At 34.4% G+C, this 20123-nt stretch overlaps 1 protein-coding gene across 3 annotated transcripts in view; it reads right to left on the bottom strand.

Moving 5' to 3' along the window:
• The window catches only part of LRP1B (LDL receptor related protein 1B), a 1898953-nt gene that overhangs the window by 21359 nt on the left and 1857471 nt on the right, over positions 1-20123 (bottom strand). For 2 of the 3 annotated variants that reach the window (XM_040474969.1, XM_040474968.1), the window contains exons 86-87: positions 16827-16931; positions 15846-15959 (exon numbers count right to left, since the gene is read on the bottom strand). In XM_040474969.1, coding sequence (XP_040330903.1) covers positions 15846-15959; positions 16827-16931 — 219 coding nt within the window. The remainder of the gene's footprint in view (positions 1-15845; positions 15960-16826; positions 16932-20123) is intronic. The other variant, XM_040474970.1, reaches the window with a different exon arrangement.

Consider the following 20123-nt stretch of genomic DNA (forward strand, 5'->3'; position numbering starts at 1 on the left):
AGCAGTGACAATGAGGCACATGTTATTAAAGAGTATTTATATCCTTCTTGGTATCAACTTCACAATTTTATGTTAGCTCCAAAATATTGTAGATGTGCCGAATATATCTTTAAATATCCATAATTTATAAATTCATCTATATTAATACTGAATACAATTTTAACTTCCTAAGCTATTCACTATATTTCACTTATGTGGTATTTTTTACATACAGCTTTGTACTACAATTTCCATTTATGTAGTCCTATTAATTTAACTGTTACTTCCTACATGGCAACATCTAGGTCTTACCCTGTTTTGTTTTCTTCAGAAGGCTTAAGAAACATAGCTTAAATTTATGTTATTTTTATAAGTATACTTGATTCAACTCTAGAATAATGTATAGTTTTAAAATATTCCATTAAATCATTGTGTTACCTAGTACTGATAAAATTAGTAAGACAAAACTAATTTTATTTTAATACTAAGAGAATTTGGTCAGAAAGAGTTTTTTTTTTTTTAAGTTAATTTTATTTGTTTTGAAAGAGATAGAGAAAGAGCATAAGAGGGGTAAGGGCAGAGAAAGAAGGAGAGAAAGAATCCCTACCAGGCTCTGCCCTGTCAGCACAGAGCCCATTGCGGGGCTCTGTCTCAAGAAATGTGAGATCAAGAAATGACCTAAGAGGAAATCAAGAGTTGGACACTTAAGTGAGCCACTCAGGTGCACCAGGAAGGAGTTCTTGATTTCTGAGAAGTATTAATATAAAAAAATAAATAAATAGAAAATGAGATATTCAATATACTCTGACCAACAATTATTTTAGGAAAAGTTTTAAAAATGAAAAAGAAATTGAAGAAATGGGCATGAAAAAAACCAGAATGGATTAAAGTGATTTATTTTAAGAAGTAAGGAGGGTTATAAAAGAAAAGATCAAATCTAGTTTGCCAAGAAATTATCCAGAAAGGGAAGTCGTTTAAGATTGGGTGGTTTAAGTTAGAAATGTTTAAACATAAAATTACGTGCAGGCCACCTGAGCAGAAATGGCCACCAAAGTGTGAAATGATGACAGAATAAACATTAAAAAAAAACTTTGGTAATGGAAATTTTTTTATCATCTAGATAGTTTCCAGAAAATTTTATATAAAGCAAATCTAAAAAGTATGAGGTGTTTTTAAGAGTGTGTGGACAATTTCCACTTCACTGAATACACTGAATACACCAAATGAAAGGGAAAAAGAATAATCATAAAATTAGTACTAAGTAATATGGTGGATGTAACTGAAGTCATAAAAACATTAGAAACAGTGGTCATAATGCTACAGCCAAAGGTGGGAGACAAAACAGGATACACGCTGTAATGTAGAAAGCTCTCTCTATACATTGCCAAGACAAAAGTCTAGTCCCACAACCATCTTAAAAACATACTAAACTGTGTGTATGTAGGGGGGTGGAATTCTCTATGCTTACTGCCATGTGCACAAAGTAACTAGTTTGCCACCTGAATATTTTATGTTCTACCGCAAAATAAGGGTAAACAATAAAGAATTTTTCTATTAAAAAAAAAAACTCATGAAGGCCCTTCCTAATTCTTAGAGATTCTGTGGTACGGGGTGGTGAAATCTGAAACAAATTATTATGAGGATCTCTGATATATCCAAATGCACTTATTAAGTATTGTTAAAGGTACGTTAATCCCATGCAAATTTGGGGTAATGGTAGGGAGATCAGCAAGTGTTATCACAAGGTTTTGAGTGTGTGAATGTCTGTAAGACCAACATAACTTTAATTCTCTAAAAAATATATTTAATTTCTCTTGTGGTGCTCATGTGCTGGGATATTGATTCTAACCATAGTAATTTATAGCCTAAATCATTGAAAAGTGGTTCTGATATAAAAATTGCCTTCTCCTTTTTGGTACTTCAGCATTCCCTTTGTTCTACTTACAAGATTACTACCTATCCACCAAAAGGTAGCACCAAAGCTTTCTATCAAACACTTCTACTTGATTAAGGAAACTTTTATTAGTATTGATGTCAACTTCCCAATTACCACATTTCAGCCTTCCTCAAAATCTAGGACCTGAACTTTCAAAAGATATTTTTACATTTAATTGTTTTAGAAACACAACAAGTAATTTAGATAAAGCATATGAGAATGCTTTGCTAAAGTCAAACTTCAGTATAAATTAACAAATTTATGTATCCTGTGTAAATGTTAATTAGTCATACAACAGTCACCAGATTTGTCAACATTTATAGAGGCATGTTGCAGACAAATACTTTGGAGGCCTTATGACGAAAGATGCCTATTAACACGTTTCTTTCCTAATCCAAGTGTTAGATTACATTTCTGACAAGGTAAGAAGGTTTATGCAGGCAATGGGCTAAAAATTGATTCAGGAAGTTAAGACAAAAAGTCTTTAATCAATCTAAAATCCTATAAAATATTATAGTAATATTTTACATTATGGAGAAAACTGCAATCTGGGGGTAGTTAAAATATTTTTATGCATTTGATATACAATCATGAATATGGTAGATTATAATTTCAAATTCTCTCTCTATACATTCATAAATATCTAAATGTGTATTTTCCTATGACTATGCTAGACTGATTGGCAACTATTATTCATCTTTGTATGCTCTCATTTGTTGAACAGTGTCTGGCACATGGTCAATGTGTATGTCTGGTCAATCAATATGTTTGCCATTTGACAAAAATGAATGAATTCATGAAGGATGGAGGACACATGGTTGAACATGTATGATTGACTACACATGTGTAGAGACATGTCATATACATGTGCCATAATCTATTCTATGAAGAATATATAGCACCATTCATAAAACATGCTTTCAGCTTGTTACTGATCAGTCATTTCCCACTATGTGAAACACTTTATATATAAGAACCACAGTAAAAGGTAAATATTTTCTTCCTTCCTTTCTTTTTTTTTTTGTTTCCTTTCTCCTTCCCTTCCCCTTTTCATTTATTAATTCTTCCCTTTATAAAATCAGATGATCACATTCTAGCCACTTGGGCATGTAAAATTTTTACTTCTTCAATGATACAAATTGGGTGATACTTCAGTTCTTGTCCCAGGATGCAGCCAACAAAGAAATGCTTTTCTTTCCATGACACAAATTCTAGAAGGGCTTGCCTGATGAATACTTTGCCATGGAAAATATATATATGAATAGATACACATTATATATATACATGTATACATATGTATACATATATACTTATATAAATGACATATATATCCATATATATGCATAATATAATACACAGGCACACACATGTATGTATATATATACACATATATACAATATATGCAATTAAATGTAATTTAATTCAATCAATTAATTTACACTATTGTTTGAAATTAAAGTGCTGGTATGGTGTGACACAAACAGCAGGTGTGAATTTTGGAATCAAACAGAACTCTATTGTAATCTATTCTCCCCTCCTCACAAAGGATGTATCATCAAGCAATTCGCCCATTTCAGTTTTCAGTTCATAATAGTGGGAGACAGCAATACTTTCTGCTTTGTCTCACATTGCCCAACAGTATAGCCTCTTATGATGTCACCTTGGTTTTCCTCTTAAATCCACTTCCTCTTTTACTTTATATGATACTTTTCTATGTTGTATGTTTTTCTTTTACTGCCTCAAAACATTTTCCCTTCATCCGTCCTTTTATTTTACTTTCAAGGTAAGTTGATTATTACAAAAGCTGAAAAAAAAAAGCTTTCTTGGGAGATTAAATGACATGCTGATTATATATATATATATATATATATATATATATACACACACACACATATATGTGTGCGTATATATATATATATATCATATGTGTGTATATGTATATATATATATATATAATTTAAAGATTGTATATATCATGCCAATATCTATGTAATTGTAGTTTCTGATTAAGCTTAAAGTATTAGGGAGAAGTATTAGGCTTAAAGTGCTATACTCTTTTAACAAAATGACTTCTTTCTGCTACTATTTTACTATAAAAAAAGGAGAAAGAACATATTTTCTTGAATAATGGTAGTATGAGGAATCGTTATGTTTTTACTCTTGAATCAATGATGCTAGTTAAACCATATGTGTCCTAGTTAAACCATATGTGTCTGATCCTTTTCTTGTATGTGTATATAATTAGTTTGGGGTCAAGTACTGGGTTGAAGATTGATTGATCTCATTTTCTTGACTTGTTCCAGCATGGGATATGAGCAAGAAATAAGCCTTTGTTGTTAAAAGCATCTGAAATGGTGACTGTTTTCTATAGCAGTAAAACCTGGAGAAAGCAGTCTAAATAGAAAAAATTAAACTGTTAACAGAGGTAACATTAACGAATGAAAATATTCTGTAGTTATATTGGGTTTGGTTTCTTTGGTTATTCTGATTTGCTGATTATATGAAAGGCCAAGAAAGTATCTCCAAATCAAGGGAAAATCACGTGACAACATCAAAGCTTTAAAACAATGGCTGCACAATATATATAACTCGGTAATAAGTGTTTTTTGCTAAGCAGTGACACCTTTACTCTCAAAGCAAAAACTGGAATTAAAACTTGTGCAGAAAGATGTAATGTATCTGTTTTGCATGTTTTCCCGATGGCATGTCAAGCATGGTGAAAGCTGGGACAACCTACAGCTTGTTACCAGGGATCATAAAGGATAGATACTGATGTGACAGCTTTTCTTGGCCTTTACTACTCCAACCACATGCACATCTCATATTTTGTGATTTGAAAGTATGCCAAGGGGCAGAAAGCACATAAGGAACGTGTGATGACCTAAAACTCTTGAAATGTGGACAACACAGGCCGCTAAAGTTGAATTCCTCAATAACCCTGCTGAAAAGTTGTGATCTGTTTGAAATCAGTCATGACAAGTACCTTGGGCTCTTCTCAAGTATTCTCTATGGGGGCCACAAGGTCGCTGGTCCACATGGAAGAGTGCTGCTCAGCCTGACAGGGAGACCGGAAAAGAGTATACCTTGTATGTAGTCTCCTTTCTGCAAGGCCAGTGTTTTCAGAAACCAAAGCCTTAATTAGCTGTGAGGTAGAGAATAATTCCTACCTCTTTAAAATTTGTGACAGAAACAGAACTCATTATCCTCTTCCCAAAAGTCTTGACAAAGCCTTCTGTAGTACCTGTACATTTCCTTATGTGTTTCTCACCCTAAGGACTTAGAAAATAATGCTGAACTTTTAATAAAATAATTAGATTGGAACAATCACAAAACCAAAGAAAATGACGAAATGACTAATTCAGATTGGTCTCTTAATGAATGTCCCTTTGGTATTTAGATATTAATTTTGCATTCTTCTGCATTTTAAAAATCTGCTTCAAAAATGTTTATAAAGCTAATTCCTCTGTGTATTTTCTAAGGTAATGGAGGGCGGACCCACTGCCCTTTCTTTCTCAATAGGACTTGAGCTGGGCTGTACTTAGTGTAGTTCCCCTCCCAGTTACCATCATCAACTACTTGTCTTTTAATTATTCCATATATTGCCTTATTTTCAATAATAAGCACTTTAAAAACATCCTGCACTTTATTTTTCATCTGCAGAATCCTAGAAGCCCAAATTATTTCTGATTGTGATCATTTATGTCTGGTGTATTGCAGCAGCTTTAAGATTTTACTTTTTAAGTTTTTTTTTTAATGTTTACTACATTGAAGAACTATACTCTGTGTTCTTTATATATATTATATTTCTTAGGAAGTCTTAGGAAGTACATGCTATTAGCATTTCCACAGTAAGATGAAAAAGGAGCCAGAGTAGAAAAAACTATAAATAAGCAAAACAAACTGCAATCCCGAGGTACAATGTCCTCTATACTTGGCCCTTGTATGCCTTATTTACCACAAACAACTTTTAAAAGCCATTTTTTAGGGGTGGCTTGGTGGCTCAGTGGGTTGGGTTTCTGACACTTAATTGTGGCTTAGGTCATGATCCCAGGGTCATGGGATCAAGCCCTGCATTGGGCTCCACGCTGAGAGTGAAGCCTGGTTCATATTCTCTCTCTCTCTCTCTCTCTCTCTCTCTCTCTCTCTCCCTCTCCCTCTCCCCCCTGCTTTCTCTCTCTCTCAAATAAAAAATAAAATTAAAAAAGACCATTTTTTAATGGAAAAGTACCTTTTTCCTTTACATTGCAAGTTGGGATTCATTTTAAAAAACTGTTTTTTTCAAACTCATGGCTGCTTGTTCCTGAGGAGCACCATGTCACCAAGACCTTTCTAAAACATTCCTATGATGTGATACTTCCTATTTCAAATGTTATCAGTGTTCCCCTACTGATGACTTTCAAATTTTCAGCTAAGCATTCCATGGTCCTCACAATTATTTCACTGTCTACTATTACTGTTCAATACTCCTTTATAAGCATCATTTATTTACACCACTCAAATCTCCAGAGCCCCTGCCATATTCCTTCTTGCATCATCTCTGTCCTTAAATAGACTCAGGGGCCCTCGAGGGCAGGGGCTATATCTTACTTTCCTCTTCTCTCTCCATTTTTGATAGAGATTCCCAGAGCAAAATCAGTGAGCAAACAAAGGGCAAAGAGGAGAGAGAACAAAAATGAATAAAATTGTGTTCTAATAAGTTAAGATGGTGAATTAAGCCTGTTCAGTTCTCTATAGAAAGCTATTTAACCTGGGTTCCAGAGCACTCAGGAAACACCCTGGGGCAGCTTTAGATGGTATCATAAAGACGAAAAAGAGAATAAAAAATCATGATAAAATCACTCTTCTATCTTTTTCTAACTCTTGCAGTTTTTGAAAATTTAATAACAAAGTAAGATGTGGTATTACAATGATGATAGAAAGATGATCATATCACAGGCTGTCAGAACTCACAATACAATATAGGCACCAAGACATTATTTTTTAGCAGCATTAGTTAAGAACATACTACATGCAGAACATGTGTTAGCTATTGGGGCAAAACAGATAAATCAGATACAACTTCTTACTTGAAGGAATTTACAATCTGCCAGAGAGAAACAGACACATAAATTTAAAGAGGCCATGGAGTGTACAACAGGCAGCATTCCCAGGCCAATTTCATAGAAATATGTTCCATGTCCAAAGGCCACACACAGATGAGAGGTCAATTCTAGCCATAAGATATGGAATATCATAGAGGAGCATGAAAAATGTAAACACACACACACACACTCACATGAGTGATCAAGGAAAGGAGATAATTTTGTGGAAAACCATTTTTCCTAAGAAAGATGAAAAACAGATGCCCATATAAATCTAACTAAACCAAAAAGAAAAAAAAGAAAAAGGAAAAAGTAATGGATTAGGGGAAAATGCTCACAGTATGTTATTTGTAGCTTTTGTTTGAAATGAAGAAGTAAAACATAAAAACTAACATTGCTATCTTGTTTTTGACCAAATGGAGAACCATTCTTGCTATGGGCAAGAAGCAATAACATATATTATAAGAAATGTCTTGGAGTTTTGCCATATTGCCATTTTCAAAACAGTGCCTGAATTGATATGATTTCAGAAGCAATGCACTATCAGTTAGATCTTTTCTGTTCTCCCTTTTCAGATGATACAAATAACTTAAAAACTGGATTTTTTCTTTTGTTTTTGAAAAAGAATATGAATTACATAGAAAACTATCTTTAAAAAGTAAACATTACCCAAATTCAACCAATGATAGGTAACCATTTTTTGTTTGTTTTGTTCACTGAAAAATCCTTTGGTGCCTAGGATATTGTTGGTATATAGGAGGTACTCAGTAAATATTTGTTGATAAATGGATATGAAGATTAGCAGTATTTTTGTTGTCTAAAAGGGAAAAATATGAGCCAATCAAGGGACAGACACCTGAGATTCTGGTTCTTATAGACTTTGGATATACTAGACTAGGGGTTATAATAAGAAATATGTGGAAAGAACTATTATCTCTTTTGCACCTAGGCATTACTAGGCTACTCATCTACTTAGCTCTATCCTGGTATATTATTTTAAAGTATCAGAAAATAAACTGTAAAACCATAGAGAAAAACTGAACACAAATATTTAATTGTGAACCAAAAATTTTATGATCAGCTCCTCAGTTACTGCATAGTATTAACAGATTTTCTATTATTATTAATTTTGCTGCTAATGTATAATTTTGTCTTCTCAATATCTTCATAGATATTTTAGAGATTTAGGGACAATTTGTATCTGTGGTTGTGACTGATCCAATTTTAAACCAGTTTGTAAACAAAAATTCAAATAGGACCAGATTTAAATATATTGTACCTTATAGACCTAGTATAAGTGAACAATTAGTCCAAACATATCACTTTACAAACAAGAACAATGTGACACAAAGACATAATGTCACTTGCTCAAAATCATACCTAGTTTCATTCATAAAGTCTGTACTTTTGGACCCAGTATTTCCACTTCTGTGTGTTAATCAGAGAAAACTAATGAGAAAGCATGTTTTTTTTTTATCCTTGGAAAAAATAGTCAACAAAAGGATAAAGCAAAAAAACTAAATCACACATCTAATAATTGAATGATATATGATTGATTAAAGTAGGGAACAACACAGTGGAACGCTGGGAAACCACTAAGAATAAAAGCATCTAATTATATACATTGATATGGAATGATGTGTTGAATGTATTGCAAAATAAATAAATATAAAAGAGTGTCTATCATGTGATCTTATTTTAGTATATAATCATTTTCAAGTATATATTTGCATCAAGAAACTGAATGAACAGAAATAAAATACAATAGTGGTTGTTACTAGGAAATATGGACATTCTGAAGAAGTATTGCTAACTTTTATTTCTAAAATTAAAATTTATGGTCTAATAAAAATAATAACACAATGAAAATGTATTTAATAGTGACATTGAGGAGTTCTTTTATTCTACTCTGAGAAGGTATTCTTTACATCATTTTCTACCGAAGTCTGTCCAAATGGACAAAATTGACAAGATATCTTTTGGAGTACAGAAAACCTTGAATGATTTCTCAGAAAAAATCATAGTATGAAGAAAAATTGGATAAAAAATGTAATGTGTACAAAAAACAAATATAGAATTTTCAAATCTTTGCTATTCTAACTACAATGTTGAGATTTCAGCCAAGAGCCACCTGCCAAAGACAGGAACTAGAGTTTGGGATATCCAAGAATACTTAAGCAAGTTACCTAAAATAAAACCATGTACACAGTGTTAGATCACCAAGATTTAAAAATAATAGCTAACAGTAAGTCTGGATCTGTAGTCGTGGTCACACCCAAGCAGAAACAAAGGTCTGGTGGCTCTAAACACACATTTTCAGAATAAGTGTGCTCAGATAATATCTCTTTCCTATGATGGTTTTTGTATATACATGCTAGATTTATCTTCCTAAAGAAGAAAAAAATCTATGGTTTAGACTGGCCACTAGGCCACACCAAAAGTAACTGGAGGAAGGACTGTATGAATCCAGATAAGCATGACTCTAAAACCCATTTTCTTTCCACTTACTGTATCTTGTAGAATCAACAGAACTTCCTTACTGTCTGTCTCACTTTGATAGTGATGGTACCAGCCAACAAATGGATCTCTCTGGTACCATAAATACAGAAGACCCATGTGAGCAGAGTAAGGATTTGAATATGCATTCAAAAGCCAGACAACAGAAGAGTTCTTTTTTTTATTATTTTATAATTTTTAATATTTATTTATCTTTGAGAGACAGAGACAGAGCATGAGTGGGGGAGGGGCAGAGAGAGAGAGAGAGAAAGAGAGAGAGAGAATCCAAAGCAGGCTCTAGGCTCTCAGCTGTCAGCACAGAGCCTGACACGGGGCTCGAACCTATGAACTGTGAGATCATGACCTGCGCTGAAGTTGGAAACTTCACTGCCTAAGCCACCCAGGCACCCCAGGAAGAAGAATTCTAAAGGGAGTAATTCCTGACTTCTTCATTGTCTTATATTTTTCTTGAGTCCTTAAACACTGGTTATTTATACCCAGGAGAAGTTTTTTAGTACATTTTAATATCTTCCTAGTCTTCAGTGGGATGGGTCTGCTGTGGAGCCTAGCTCTGAAAGCTAGAAGTCTGAGATCAAGGTGTTGGCATGTTTGGTTTCTTCTAACGCCTCTCTCCTTAGCTTGTAGAGACCATTTTCTTCCTGTCTTCACATGATTTCCTCCTCTGTGTGCCTGTATCCTAATATCCTCTGCTTATAAAGACACCAGCCATATAGAATCCATCTCTCTGTGCATGTGTGTATCTCTATGTCCTAATCTCTTCCTACAGGGACACAAGTCATACTGGATTAGGGCCACCCCAAGGACCCTGTTTTAATTTAATCACATCTTTAAAGCCCCTTTCTCCAAATACAGTCTCATTGTGAGGTACTGAGGCTTAGAGCTTCAACACCTGAATTTGGAAGGGACACAGTCCAGCTCATAACAGTAACAAAGAGCAAAATTTACAGTTTTCTGTGACAACTTGACTGCGCTAAGAGATGCTCAGCTGGTAAAACATTATTTCTGGGTGTGTCTGTGAAGGTGTCCCAGGAAGAGATTAGCATTTTAACTGGTAAATTAAGATCTCCCTTAACCATGAGGGTGGGCATCATACAATCTGCTGAGTGTCTGAATAGAACAAAATGGCACAGGAAAGGCAAATACGCTATCCCTGCTTGAGCTGAGACATCCGTTTTTTCCTGCCCTCAGACATCAACACCTGGTTTCAGATAGGAAACAGCTAAAAACCTTCCTTGACAGAGGAAAAGGTCTGAAAGTAAGGTGATGTTTGTTGAGAACAGAACACATCCTACATGGCAAATTGGGAAGAGAGAAGACTAGAGAGATATGTTGGACTCAGACTGGGACTTATATCATCAGCTACCTTGTTTCTCAGGCCTTTGGATTTCGACTGAATTGTATTACACCAGTGAATTTCCTGGTTCTCTCTCCCTCTTTTCTCTTCTCTCTCTATAGAATACATAAAAATATTTCAAAATATATATAAAATATATGTATGTGACTTTTATTCTACTCTTTGACACATACACCTTTTGGTTCTGCTTCCAACTAATGATATAATTATATATAAACATACAATATTTAATATATAAATATATACTACATGTTATAAAATACTTTTTTCCTCACTAAATTTTGATTCTTCCCTTTTGAGAAATTCAGTTAAGCTGAATCAATTAAGATTTATTATTCATTACCATATGCACAAACAGATGATATCTGAGTTGAGACTAGTTGGATAATAAGAGGTAAGCAGAAAAAAAGGAGAAGCATTTCAGTTCAATGAACTGAGTGAAGACACCTAAGAGAGGAATGGTCCTGTGGTTATAGGGCAAGGCTGTATGTGTGCTTGCGTCTATATAAGTATAGGAGTAGCGGTAGGATAAGTAGAGTAGCTATAAACATGATTTTATTGGAAGATGAAATGTACTGTAAATACTGCTGGAAGATAATGCTGTGGAAGTAAGTCTATGGTTTAAAGAAAGTTAAACCCAATACAAATAAAAGTCTGACCCTAGCAAGATATCTTAGAGGTAGAAGGACACAGTTAACTTGATACTGAATTGAACACTTTTTCGCATTATTGATAATTTCTAATCCTCACAACAAAATTTATATAGTATTGTCAAAATAGCACACATTAGATTTTTTAAATTTGGTTTTTAACATTATGCGATATACTTACTTTAAAAAATATCAAGACTCTCTCCCAATATGCATTAAAAAATCCTAGATTTTATTTTTGTGTAGGCTTTTCTGTGGAGTTTTCTTTTTCCTCCACACATAGTAATAAGTGAAAATGGCCATCAAGAGACAAAAGTGAAGGCTTTCAAAAAACAAATCTATTCCTTAAATTGAAGGATACAGTAATAAAATTTCTATGTGGAAAAAAAAAACCTGTCACCTTCATAGATCTGAATACTTCATATAGACTTTCCAAATGTGTGTAAATTCTGCACATTCAAATAGTTTTCCACTCTACGAAAAAAAGAAAAATGTACTACCAACAAAACTAAAGCAAGCACTATATCTTATCTCTTAAAGCAATTTTTGTTTCCTGTAAGGCTTTTAGATGAAATAGTACATACTAGCTTTTCATTAAAGGTACATGACCGCTTCCAATTGAAATCTGAGGCTGAAATCTGTGTTTCCAAAAAGCTCCCCTAATAAGAAGAATCGACTACTAGAAAGATATCCAGAGGGCTTAATATTCTCCTGTCATATAGAGATTTCAAAACATCTCCCTTAATGCCCATCCAATGGCAAAATCCAATAAGCCATTTATAATTCTCATCCTCCTTAAACTTTCTGGAGTTGACATATATTCTTCCTTCCTTCCTTCCTTCCTTTCTTTTTTTGAGTTGATATTCTTTGACACTCTCTACTCCTTTGACTTGGAGGATTCTACTCTTTGACGAGTTCCCTCCAATTTCCATTTCTTCTCATTTACTTTTGTTGATTCCTCTATAACACAGTATCAAACAGTGGTATTTCCTAGAATCCATCCTTAATCCTCTATTCTTCCTTTTGTAAACCCACTCTTGTGTCATGGCATAAAATGTACCTCACCAATTGGCCCCAACAGATCTCTCTAGTCTTCTCTCTTCCCAATTTGCTGTGTAGGATGTGCTCTGTTCTCAACAAACATTACCTTACTTTCAGAACTTTTCCTCTTTAAGGAAGCTTTTCAGCCATTTCCTATCTGTAAAACTATTACACATTTTTTCCCCATAATACTGTGAAAATATCACTTCATCTATAAAGCTTTTCTCTCTTCTACAAGTAATCATGAAATGATATCTATTGAAATGTTTTCCCACAACACTTTAGTAATATTTCTTTTTTTTTCTTTTTTGTTTCAAAATTTTACTGACATTCCAGTTAGTTAACATGTAGTATAATATTCGCTTCAGTAGAAGTTAGTAATTCGTCACGTAAACACTCAGTGCTCATCACAAGTACCCTCCTTAATCTCCATCATCTATTTAATTATTACAATTGTCAAATAGGATTTTAAGTTTTGTAAACCCATTCATCTACCAAAATAAAGTTTAAGCTCTTCAAAGGTAAAAACCATGTTGGAGTTACTACAACATAAAGAAAGCAGTACAGCATAAGAGTTATAACCAAGGTATGAATTTTAGAATCAAAGTATGGTTTGAGTTTCAGGTATCCACTGGTTCCTAGCATGTAACATCAGTGTTACCATCTGTGAAATGGGGATAGTAATTACATGATGATGATAATGATGATAATCACAATAGTAACAATAGCATAATATTCTAGCTTCACATAAAATATATAAAGCGCTTAACACAGTGCTTGGCAGAAAATATTTGCTAAGTTGGTTAGCTGTTATTAATTATCCTTCCAAATTTACACAGGGTCTCATTCATCACAGGTTATCAATAAACATTTGGTGAAGAATTAATGAATGGATGATAGCAGAATATCATTACCTATATTTTGCTTCTTTTATACCTTAAGTTTTTTTGAGAGATTCAGTAAGCATTACTGCTACCATCAGAATAAATCTTAGATAGTAAAAAACCAAAGCACAGACAGAATTTCCATAAAAGCAAATGTAGACAAAGATACACAAAAGTAAAATATTTTTGTTCTAAACCTTTCCATTAATGTATTTTTTTCCTTGCTGAGTTTATGAAATAGTCTTATAGGTGAATAAGTCTTATAGACCTTAATAGGTCAGGTGCCTCTGATGAAACTTGGTAAGAGTAAAAAATGGACCAGAACATTATTGTGAGCTGCTGTGCCCATGAGCGATATCGATTCTAGGGACACCGGAGCATTCTCAGGGAAGGCATGTTCTAGGCCCATTTATAGGGAGGAAGGAGGGTCAGTCTGAAATGTTATTTGTACTTTTCCTGGACATAGTGCAAGAGAGACAAGACAAATGAAGACTCGGCCCCAGAACAGGCATTACCAGTATCCTAGAAATGAAGTAACATGAGTACCTAGATCAATGCTTGGTCAAGGCTCAACTGGACTTATTAATTCTGAAATATCCATGAATCTCCTGACCTTGCTCTTCTTCCTTCCAGTTGCACTGTCCAGGTTGAAACTCTCATCACTTTTCTCCTCAAGGATTTCCAAATCTTCTATGGGGTCTCTGCAGCTGATCTCCAGTGCTCTCCCCCACATGCCAATGAGCATCACCTTCAAAAGCCAATTCCTTCAGCTCAAGCCTCTGCCTCAAATCTCTTTGGCTACTCATTCCTTTTGGGATCCTATGTAATCCCCTAACTTTGACATAAATAGGATCCCAACTCATCTTTCCAGTTTTGTGTCCTCAATCCCCTCTCCTTCCCAACTACAGTCACCCTTCCTTCTAGCTATGTTCAACCACTCACAGCTCCCCAAATAGGCCATTAAGTCTCACAACCATGTCTTATGTTATTCTTTCTTTTCAGAATGCTATTCCCAACCTTACTGAATTTCATGAACTACAAGAACCACAAAAGATTGCCTTTTTCTGTAAAGCTTTCATTTCTCATTGTGAACAAATCACTTGCCCTGCTAAGATTCCATCGCCCTCTCTTTTTCCTGTGGCCACACCTACATTATTAAAGGTTAATTCGCTGTTTATGATATTTTAACCCCAATACTTAATGAGCTCCTTAATGATGGGGGCTAAATTTCATTCATCTTCACTTGTCTAGGATTTAGCATACTTTCGGGGTATATTAATATTTGCTGAATGACTGAAGAAATTTAGGATGGATCCAGGTAGAGGCAGAACTGAAAAAGAGTCTCCTCTTGTCTTCACGTGCACAAGGTACAAACGTGAGTATGAGCTGAGAAGTGCGTCAATGCCTCAACAGATCCGTCTATACACATTTTGTAGACTAAAATTTAAAGAGATATTTTTGGATGTAGTTTACATAGGGATATTAGTTTAACAATTTCAAATATCTTCAGAAAAAAAGAAAGAATAGCATTTTTCCCTATGTGATTACTTTAGTCATTTCCCATATTTTTGGACTATAATCTGAAGAATAACATTTTCTTGAATAACAAAATAGATCTTTGTGAACACAACTATAGAGTTCTGATAATGAAATAACTGAGTGTCAATACACTTGTGCTTAAAGACCATTTCTAAGTACACTTTGACACCACCATGGAGCTATTAGATACCAATCATAGCCTCTGTTTATGACATTGAGTATTAAAGGCGATCGCGGATATGATCTATCTTTAAAGCTCAAGTGAAAAATGCAAAAATAACTTCCATTGTGATGAAAATTGACCCCAAAGGTGGTCTCTGAAATTTCTCAGAGGAAATGAGTTTATTTTTTTATTGACAAATTAAGTCAGGAAAAAAAAAAGATTTAAACTATGAGGAAACAAAATTTTTACCACATACCTATTTCTTCTGTAAGTGTAATTGTTCTCAGTAAAATTTTGGGAAACAAAATAATGTATTGGTTCATCAGTACTTGAAATTAAAAGTCAGTTACTAAACAAAAGCCACCATTCCAAATATAGTATAGACTATAGCAATAGAGTCTAAGAACACCTGCTTCTGCACTTCTCTAATTAAAAGCCACTATTCTAGCAAATGTGTTTTCATTAGACAGTTCCATGAGCTTTCTCATTCCCTCCATTATATTTCTAGACACTCTAGCTGACTGTGGTGCATACACTTGTTGGTGAGCGAAGCAAAGGTTAAGTGTGTGTGTGACACAGATGAGCCCCGAGATTAAGTATACACTGTGAAATGCATGTGGATGTTCATGATTTAAACCAATGAACTGTGGCCTGAAATGATGTCACACGAAGCGCAGTGGTAAGTGGAAGGTTAAACCTACTTGCATCTCGGCTCATTAAACGCAGTTAAAGTGCAAATCCCCTCATTCTGACAGTAGTGATCACAAGGGTTCTCTTTCTGGTCACAGCGCTGACTTTTAAACCCCACAGAGCATCTGCAGAATTTCAGTAAAATACAGCTAAATAAAGCGGCTGACTTTTTTTCTAAATATGTTTCAAGTTCATTTCATACAGAGATAGTAACATATGAATCAAACTTTGTCAAGTAAGTCCATTTCTCTTTCATTCACACTCATCACATGCTACTCTGACAAGGTGGGGACAGATCGTGGATATGGATCATATGTGGGCATTATCCTTCTAGTCAAGCAGTGATCAAAGAAAACTCAAAATAGAAACTACATAAGTGAAATGGTTTTATTTCAAGTTGTCCATTCTGGACTGTCAGGTATTTAAGAGGTAAAATATTAAATTCTAGATTTTTCTCACGAGCAGAGAATCTCCCAATACTTTCTAAATGTTTAGAAACCCAGATTCAAGTTAATGTACTCCAAAGGAGACAGGGGCTTAATAGGTTTACATAATACAACACTCTAAACCTGATATAAACATCAAATAACACCATTACACATTTGAAAAAATACCACAGTTTCTTTTTAAAAGGATAGCTGTAAATACCAAGTATACATAAATATGATTATGTCTGGGTTTCACATATCTAAATAAGGTCAATGAAATTAGAATAATTTTACCTGGCATTTCCAAGTTCAAAGATCTATGAATGTCTTCAATGGGTATGATGCTAAGAACTGAATGAGCTCTTCCTTATGAAATCACTAGCAAATTGATGAAGGAGGAGATTCTGTAGTACATGAGCCAATGAGGGACAATACTTGATCAGAGATGTCCGTGAAACATTCATTTAAAATGTATTACTCCAAGAGAGGAGAACAATAGAGGAAGGATTCCATGTACACACAAAGTCATACTATAACAAGCCCACAAAGTTATATAATACTCACAGACACACAGGTACATTTGTCTCAGGGTCCAGCTGGCATGTGCCACCATTGTAACAGTAGCCATCACATAACTGACAGCTAGAGGCAATCTTTCCATTACTGCAGCTGCAGCAACAAAGGAAAAAAGAAACCTCATTGTTAGTGGCATCATTATTGTCGAAAGCTGACATAAACTCTCTGCAGATAAGAATATTCATCATAGAGAAGTAATGGAGTGTGCCTGGCTAAAAGTAAGTTTTCAGAAAGACAGACTTCCTGGAGGCAAAGATTTTTTTTTTTTTTAACAAAATGATAACAATTTTTTTTCTTTTGGTAATTTTTAAATTTTCAACCCACTTGCTTAATATAAAATTTTAATATAGTTAGAGATATGTGTAAAAAATATGCTCTAATGTCTATCACTTACACTGCAGGGAGACATCAGCATTTGTATCTTATTCCCTTTTCATTTAACTAGGGTTTGGTGACATCGGTGTGAATTACAAACCACATGATCAAATATTCTGGAAGCAAATGCTTCAGCTATCTGTTGTAAACTGGAAAATCTGGTCCAAAAACACTGTTAAGAGTTTCAGATTCCAGATTTTGTAAGAAAGTATAAGATTATCCGGTAGTCGCCTTTTCTCTTCGATTATGTACTGTAATTAAAGTCAATGTTTTTATTCTAACACACACACACACACACACACACACACACAAACACACACACAAGATCATGGGCAGTTCATTGTAAAAATAGAAATGTTATAGGAACAATGCATAATTTGGCAATAGGGTAAGGAGGTAGGTTTTCTTATGGAAGCAATTCTAATTTACAGCACATTATCTGTCTGAGATAAGAATAAACACCATGGTTATTGCTACATGGAAAACAAAAACAAACACAAACAAACAAACAAAAAACCCAAGCTCAGTTAAAATAGGAAAAATACAGAAATTTCTTATTTGCTGTGTTATATTTTTATCTAAATAAATACTACTAGATTGGACACTGAAAATTGTTGGGGGGACAGACAAAAGTGCACAGTCATTCCAAATTATCATCGGGTCTCTTGAATGAGAAGTAGGATAATAGATTCATACAAGCCTTGGCCCAAATCAGAATTACAACAGATCGTGCCACTATTCTGATTATAAGACCATGTTGGCACTAGGTGCTATGAAGCAATCAGTGGTGTCACAATAAATCTGGACATAAGCATGACACATAAATCAGGTTGCAATATCACTGATCACTTTGACAGTCTCCACGATGGATTTCTATTGTGTTACACCCATCAAAGAGTATCCATCCATCCATCGGTTGGATGCCTGAAATGATTACTTGGTGGTCCTGGTTAATTTATTCTGTGAATATTTATTTTATGGCAGGTAGGTGATAAGGATGCAGGAAATCCACCACACAGCTTATTACTTTCCCAGGTGTTTAATTTAAAGATTTTTTTAAGAGCCTAGATTTTAAAATCACATTTCTTTTCAAGATGAACAGAAGCAATGAGTCAACTATGTACTGGATATAAAATGGAAATATGTGAATGTAGAACCAAACATGGAGAGGAAGCAGTTTAAAGTTTACAAGACTTAACAGAGAATGCCTTTATAATCTATAGGCATGTAAATATGGACACAAAGTGAGTCAAGTATACATTTAACAGTATTGGTATCTGATAGGTTTAACGGATCTGGGAGAATGTTCCTTGCCCTCAATCTCAGCCTCATTGAAAATCAAAGAGCAGAAAGTTATAGTTTCTGTTCTATCAAAAGGACAATGTCAAAGTGAAAAAAATAGTTCATTATCCATTAAAGAATTTCTGAGAAAAAAAGATAACTATACACCAAATATCAGCTTTTAAAGATAAAAATATCCTACTCATTGCTTTTAAACTCCTTCTTTCAAGAGTTATAAAAGATGTTGCCTCTTTCTCTTTCTAAAGGTTTTGTTTGAATCCTAAATTGAAGACAGAAATTTGTATATATTTCAAATATACAGTGAAAATTACTCAAATCATTATAATGCATCAGAGTTCAGCTCATATTTTAACATGGGTTTTCATCATTTTATTTCTTTTTTTTTTTCCAACGTTTATTTATTTTTGGGACAGAGAGAGACAGAGCATGAACGGGCGAGGGGCAGAGAGAGAGGGAGACACAGAATCGGAAACAGGCTCCAGGCTCTGAGCCATCAGCCCAGAGCCCGACGCGGGGCTCGAACTCACGGACTGTGAGATCGTGACCTGGTTGAAGTCGGACGCTTAACCGACTGCGCCACCCAGGCACCCCCATCATTTTATTTCTTAGAGGCAAGTGTGACACACACACACACACACACACACACACACACACACAGAGTTTGTGATACATCACTTTCCAAAAGTTAATTACCAGTTGTCCAGTACAGAGAAAAAATTCCCATAACAACTGACATTGCAAAGGTATTATTTAGGCTATTCAAAATTATGATCGAGTCTTTCTTCATCAATATTTACTTAGATTTCCACATAAGAGAAAAATATACAATTAGCTCCATTTTTAAAGAATATACTTATTATCCTTGACAGAGTATTTATTCTAGTTGACAGCTCATAGACTGTGTGTTAGAACACACCTGACTATTTGGAATCATATGAATACATGGAGGCTTCAATTTTCCTATTTATGTAAAAGATTTACTTTAACTCAGTTGTGGCTTTGTTTTGGTATCAGTTATTTAGCTATGTGACAGAAATTCTAGCACCACTGTAAACTTCATTTAATGCCAAGAAGAAAAGTATCATAAAAATGAAAACAAACTTGTCTAATAAGTTTCAGACTACCCAATCTTGTTTGTATTATCATGCTTAGATGTTATGCAGCCTATATGACCAAATATTATACTCCTGGTTTTAAACTTCCACTCTCTGCTCATTGTCAGTAACTCTTATTTATCCATCTGACACATACTTTTCCAAAAGGATCTTTTATGAGTCAAGAACTACAATGTTGGATCTCCACAGCCAAGTCAGGATATGAGGCTCTGGTGTTTCTAGCTTGGTGAAGTCAATTTCCTCTGTATAGTAGGCTGTATTGAGAGCCTAAAGAGTCTGCCCTTCTTTCTTCACATGGGACCTCCCCCTTGTAATGGAAATGGTGTGTGTATCTCTTCTTGAGCTTTTTCAAGGTAAAGTGGGAAGGAAATTGCAACTCATATCCTGTCTTAGATAAGAGTCTATTTCCTGTGTGAATGGAATGGAGTTGTAAGCAAGACCCTAGAGCGCTTTTTTTTTTTAATATTTTTAATGTCTTTATTTATTTTTGAGA

Source organism: Herpailurus yagouaroundi, unplaced genomic scaffold (assembly GCF_014898765.1).
Source record: "Herpailurus yagouaroundi ecotype Mexico unplaced genomic scaffold, PumYag 140, whole genome shotgun sequence".
Lineage (NCBI taxonomy): Eukaryota > Metazoa > Chordata > Mammalia > Carnivora > Felidae > Herpailurus > Herpailurus yagouaroundi.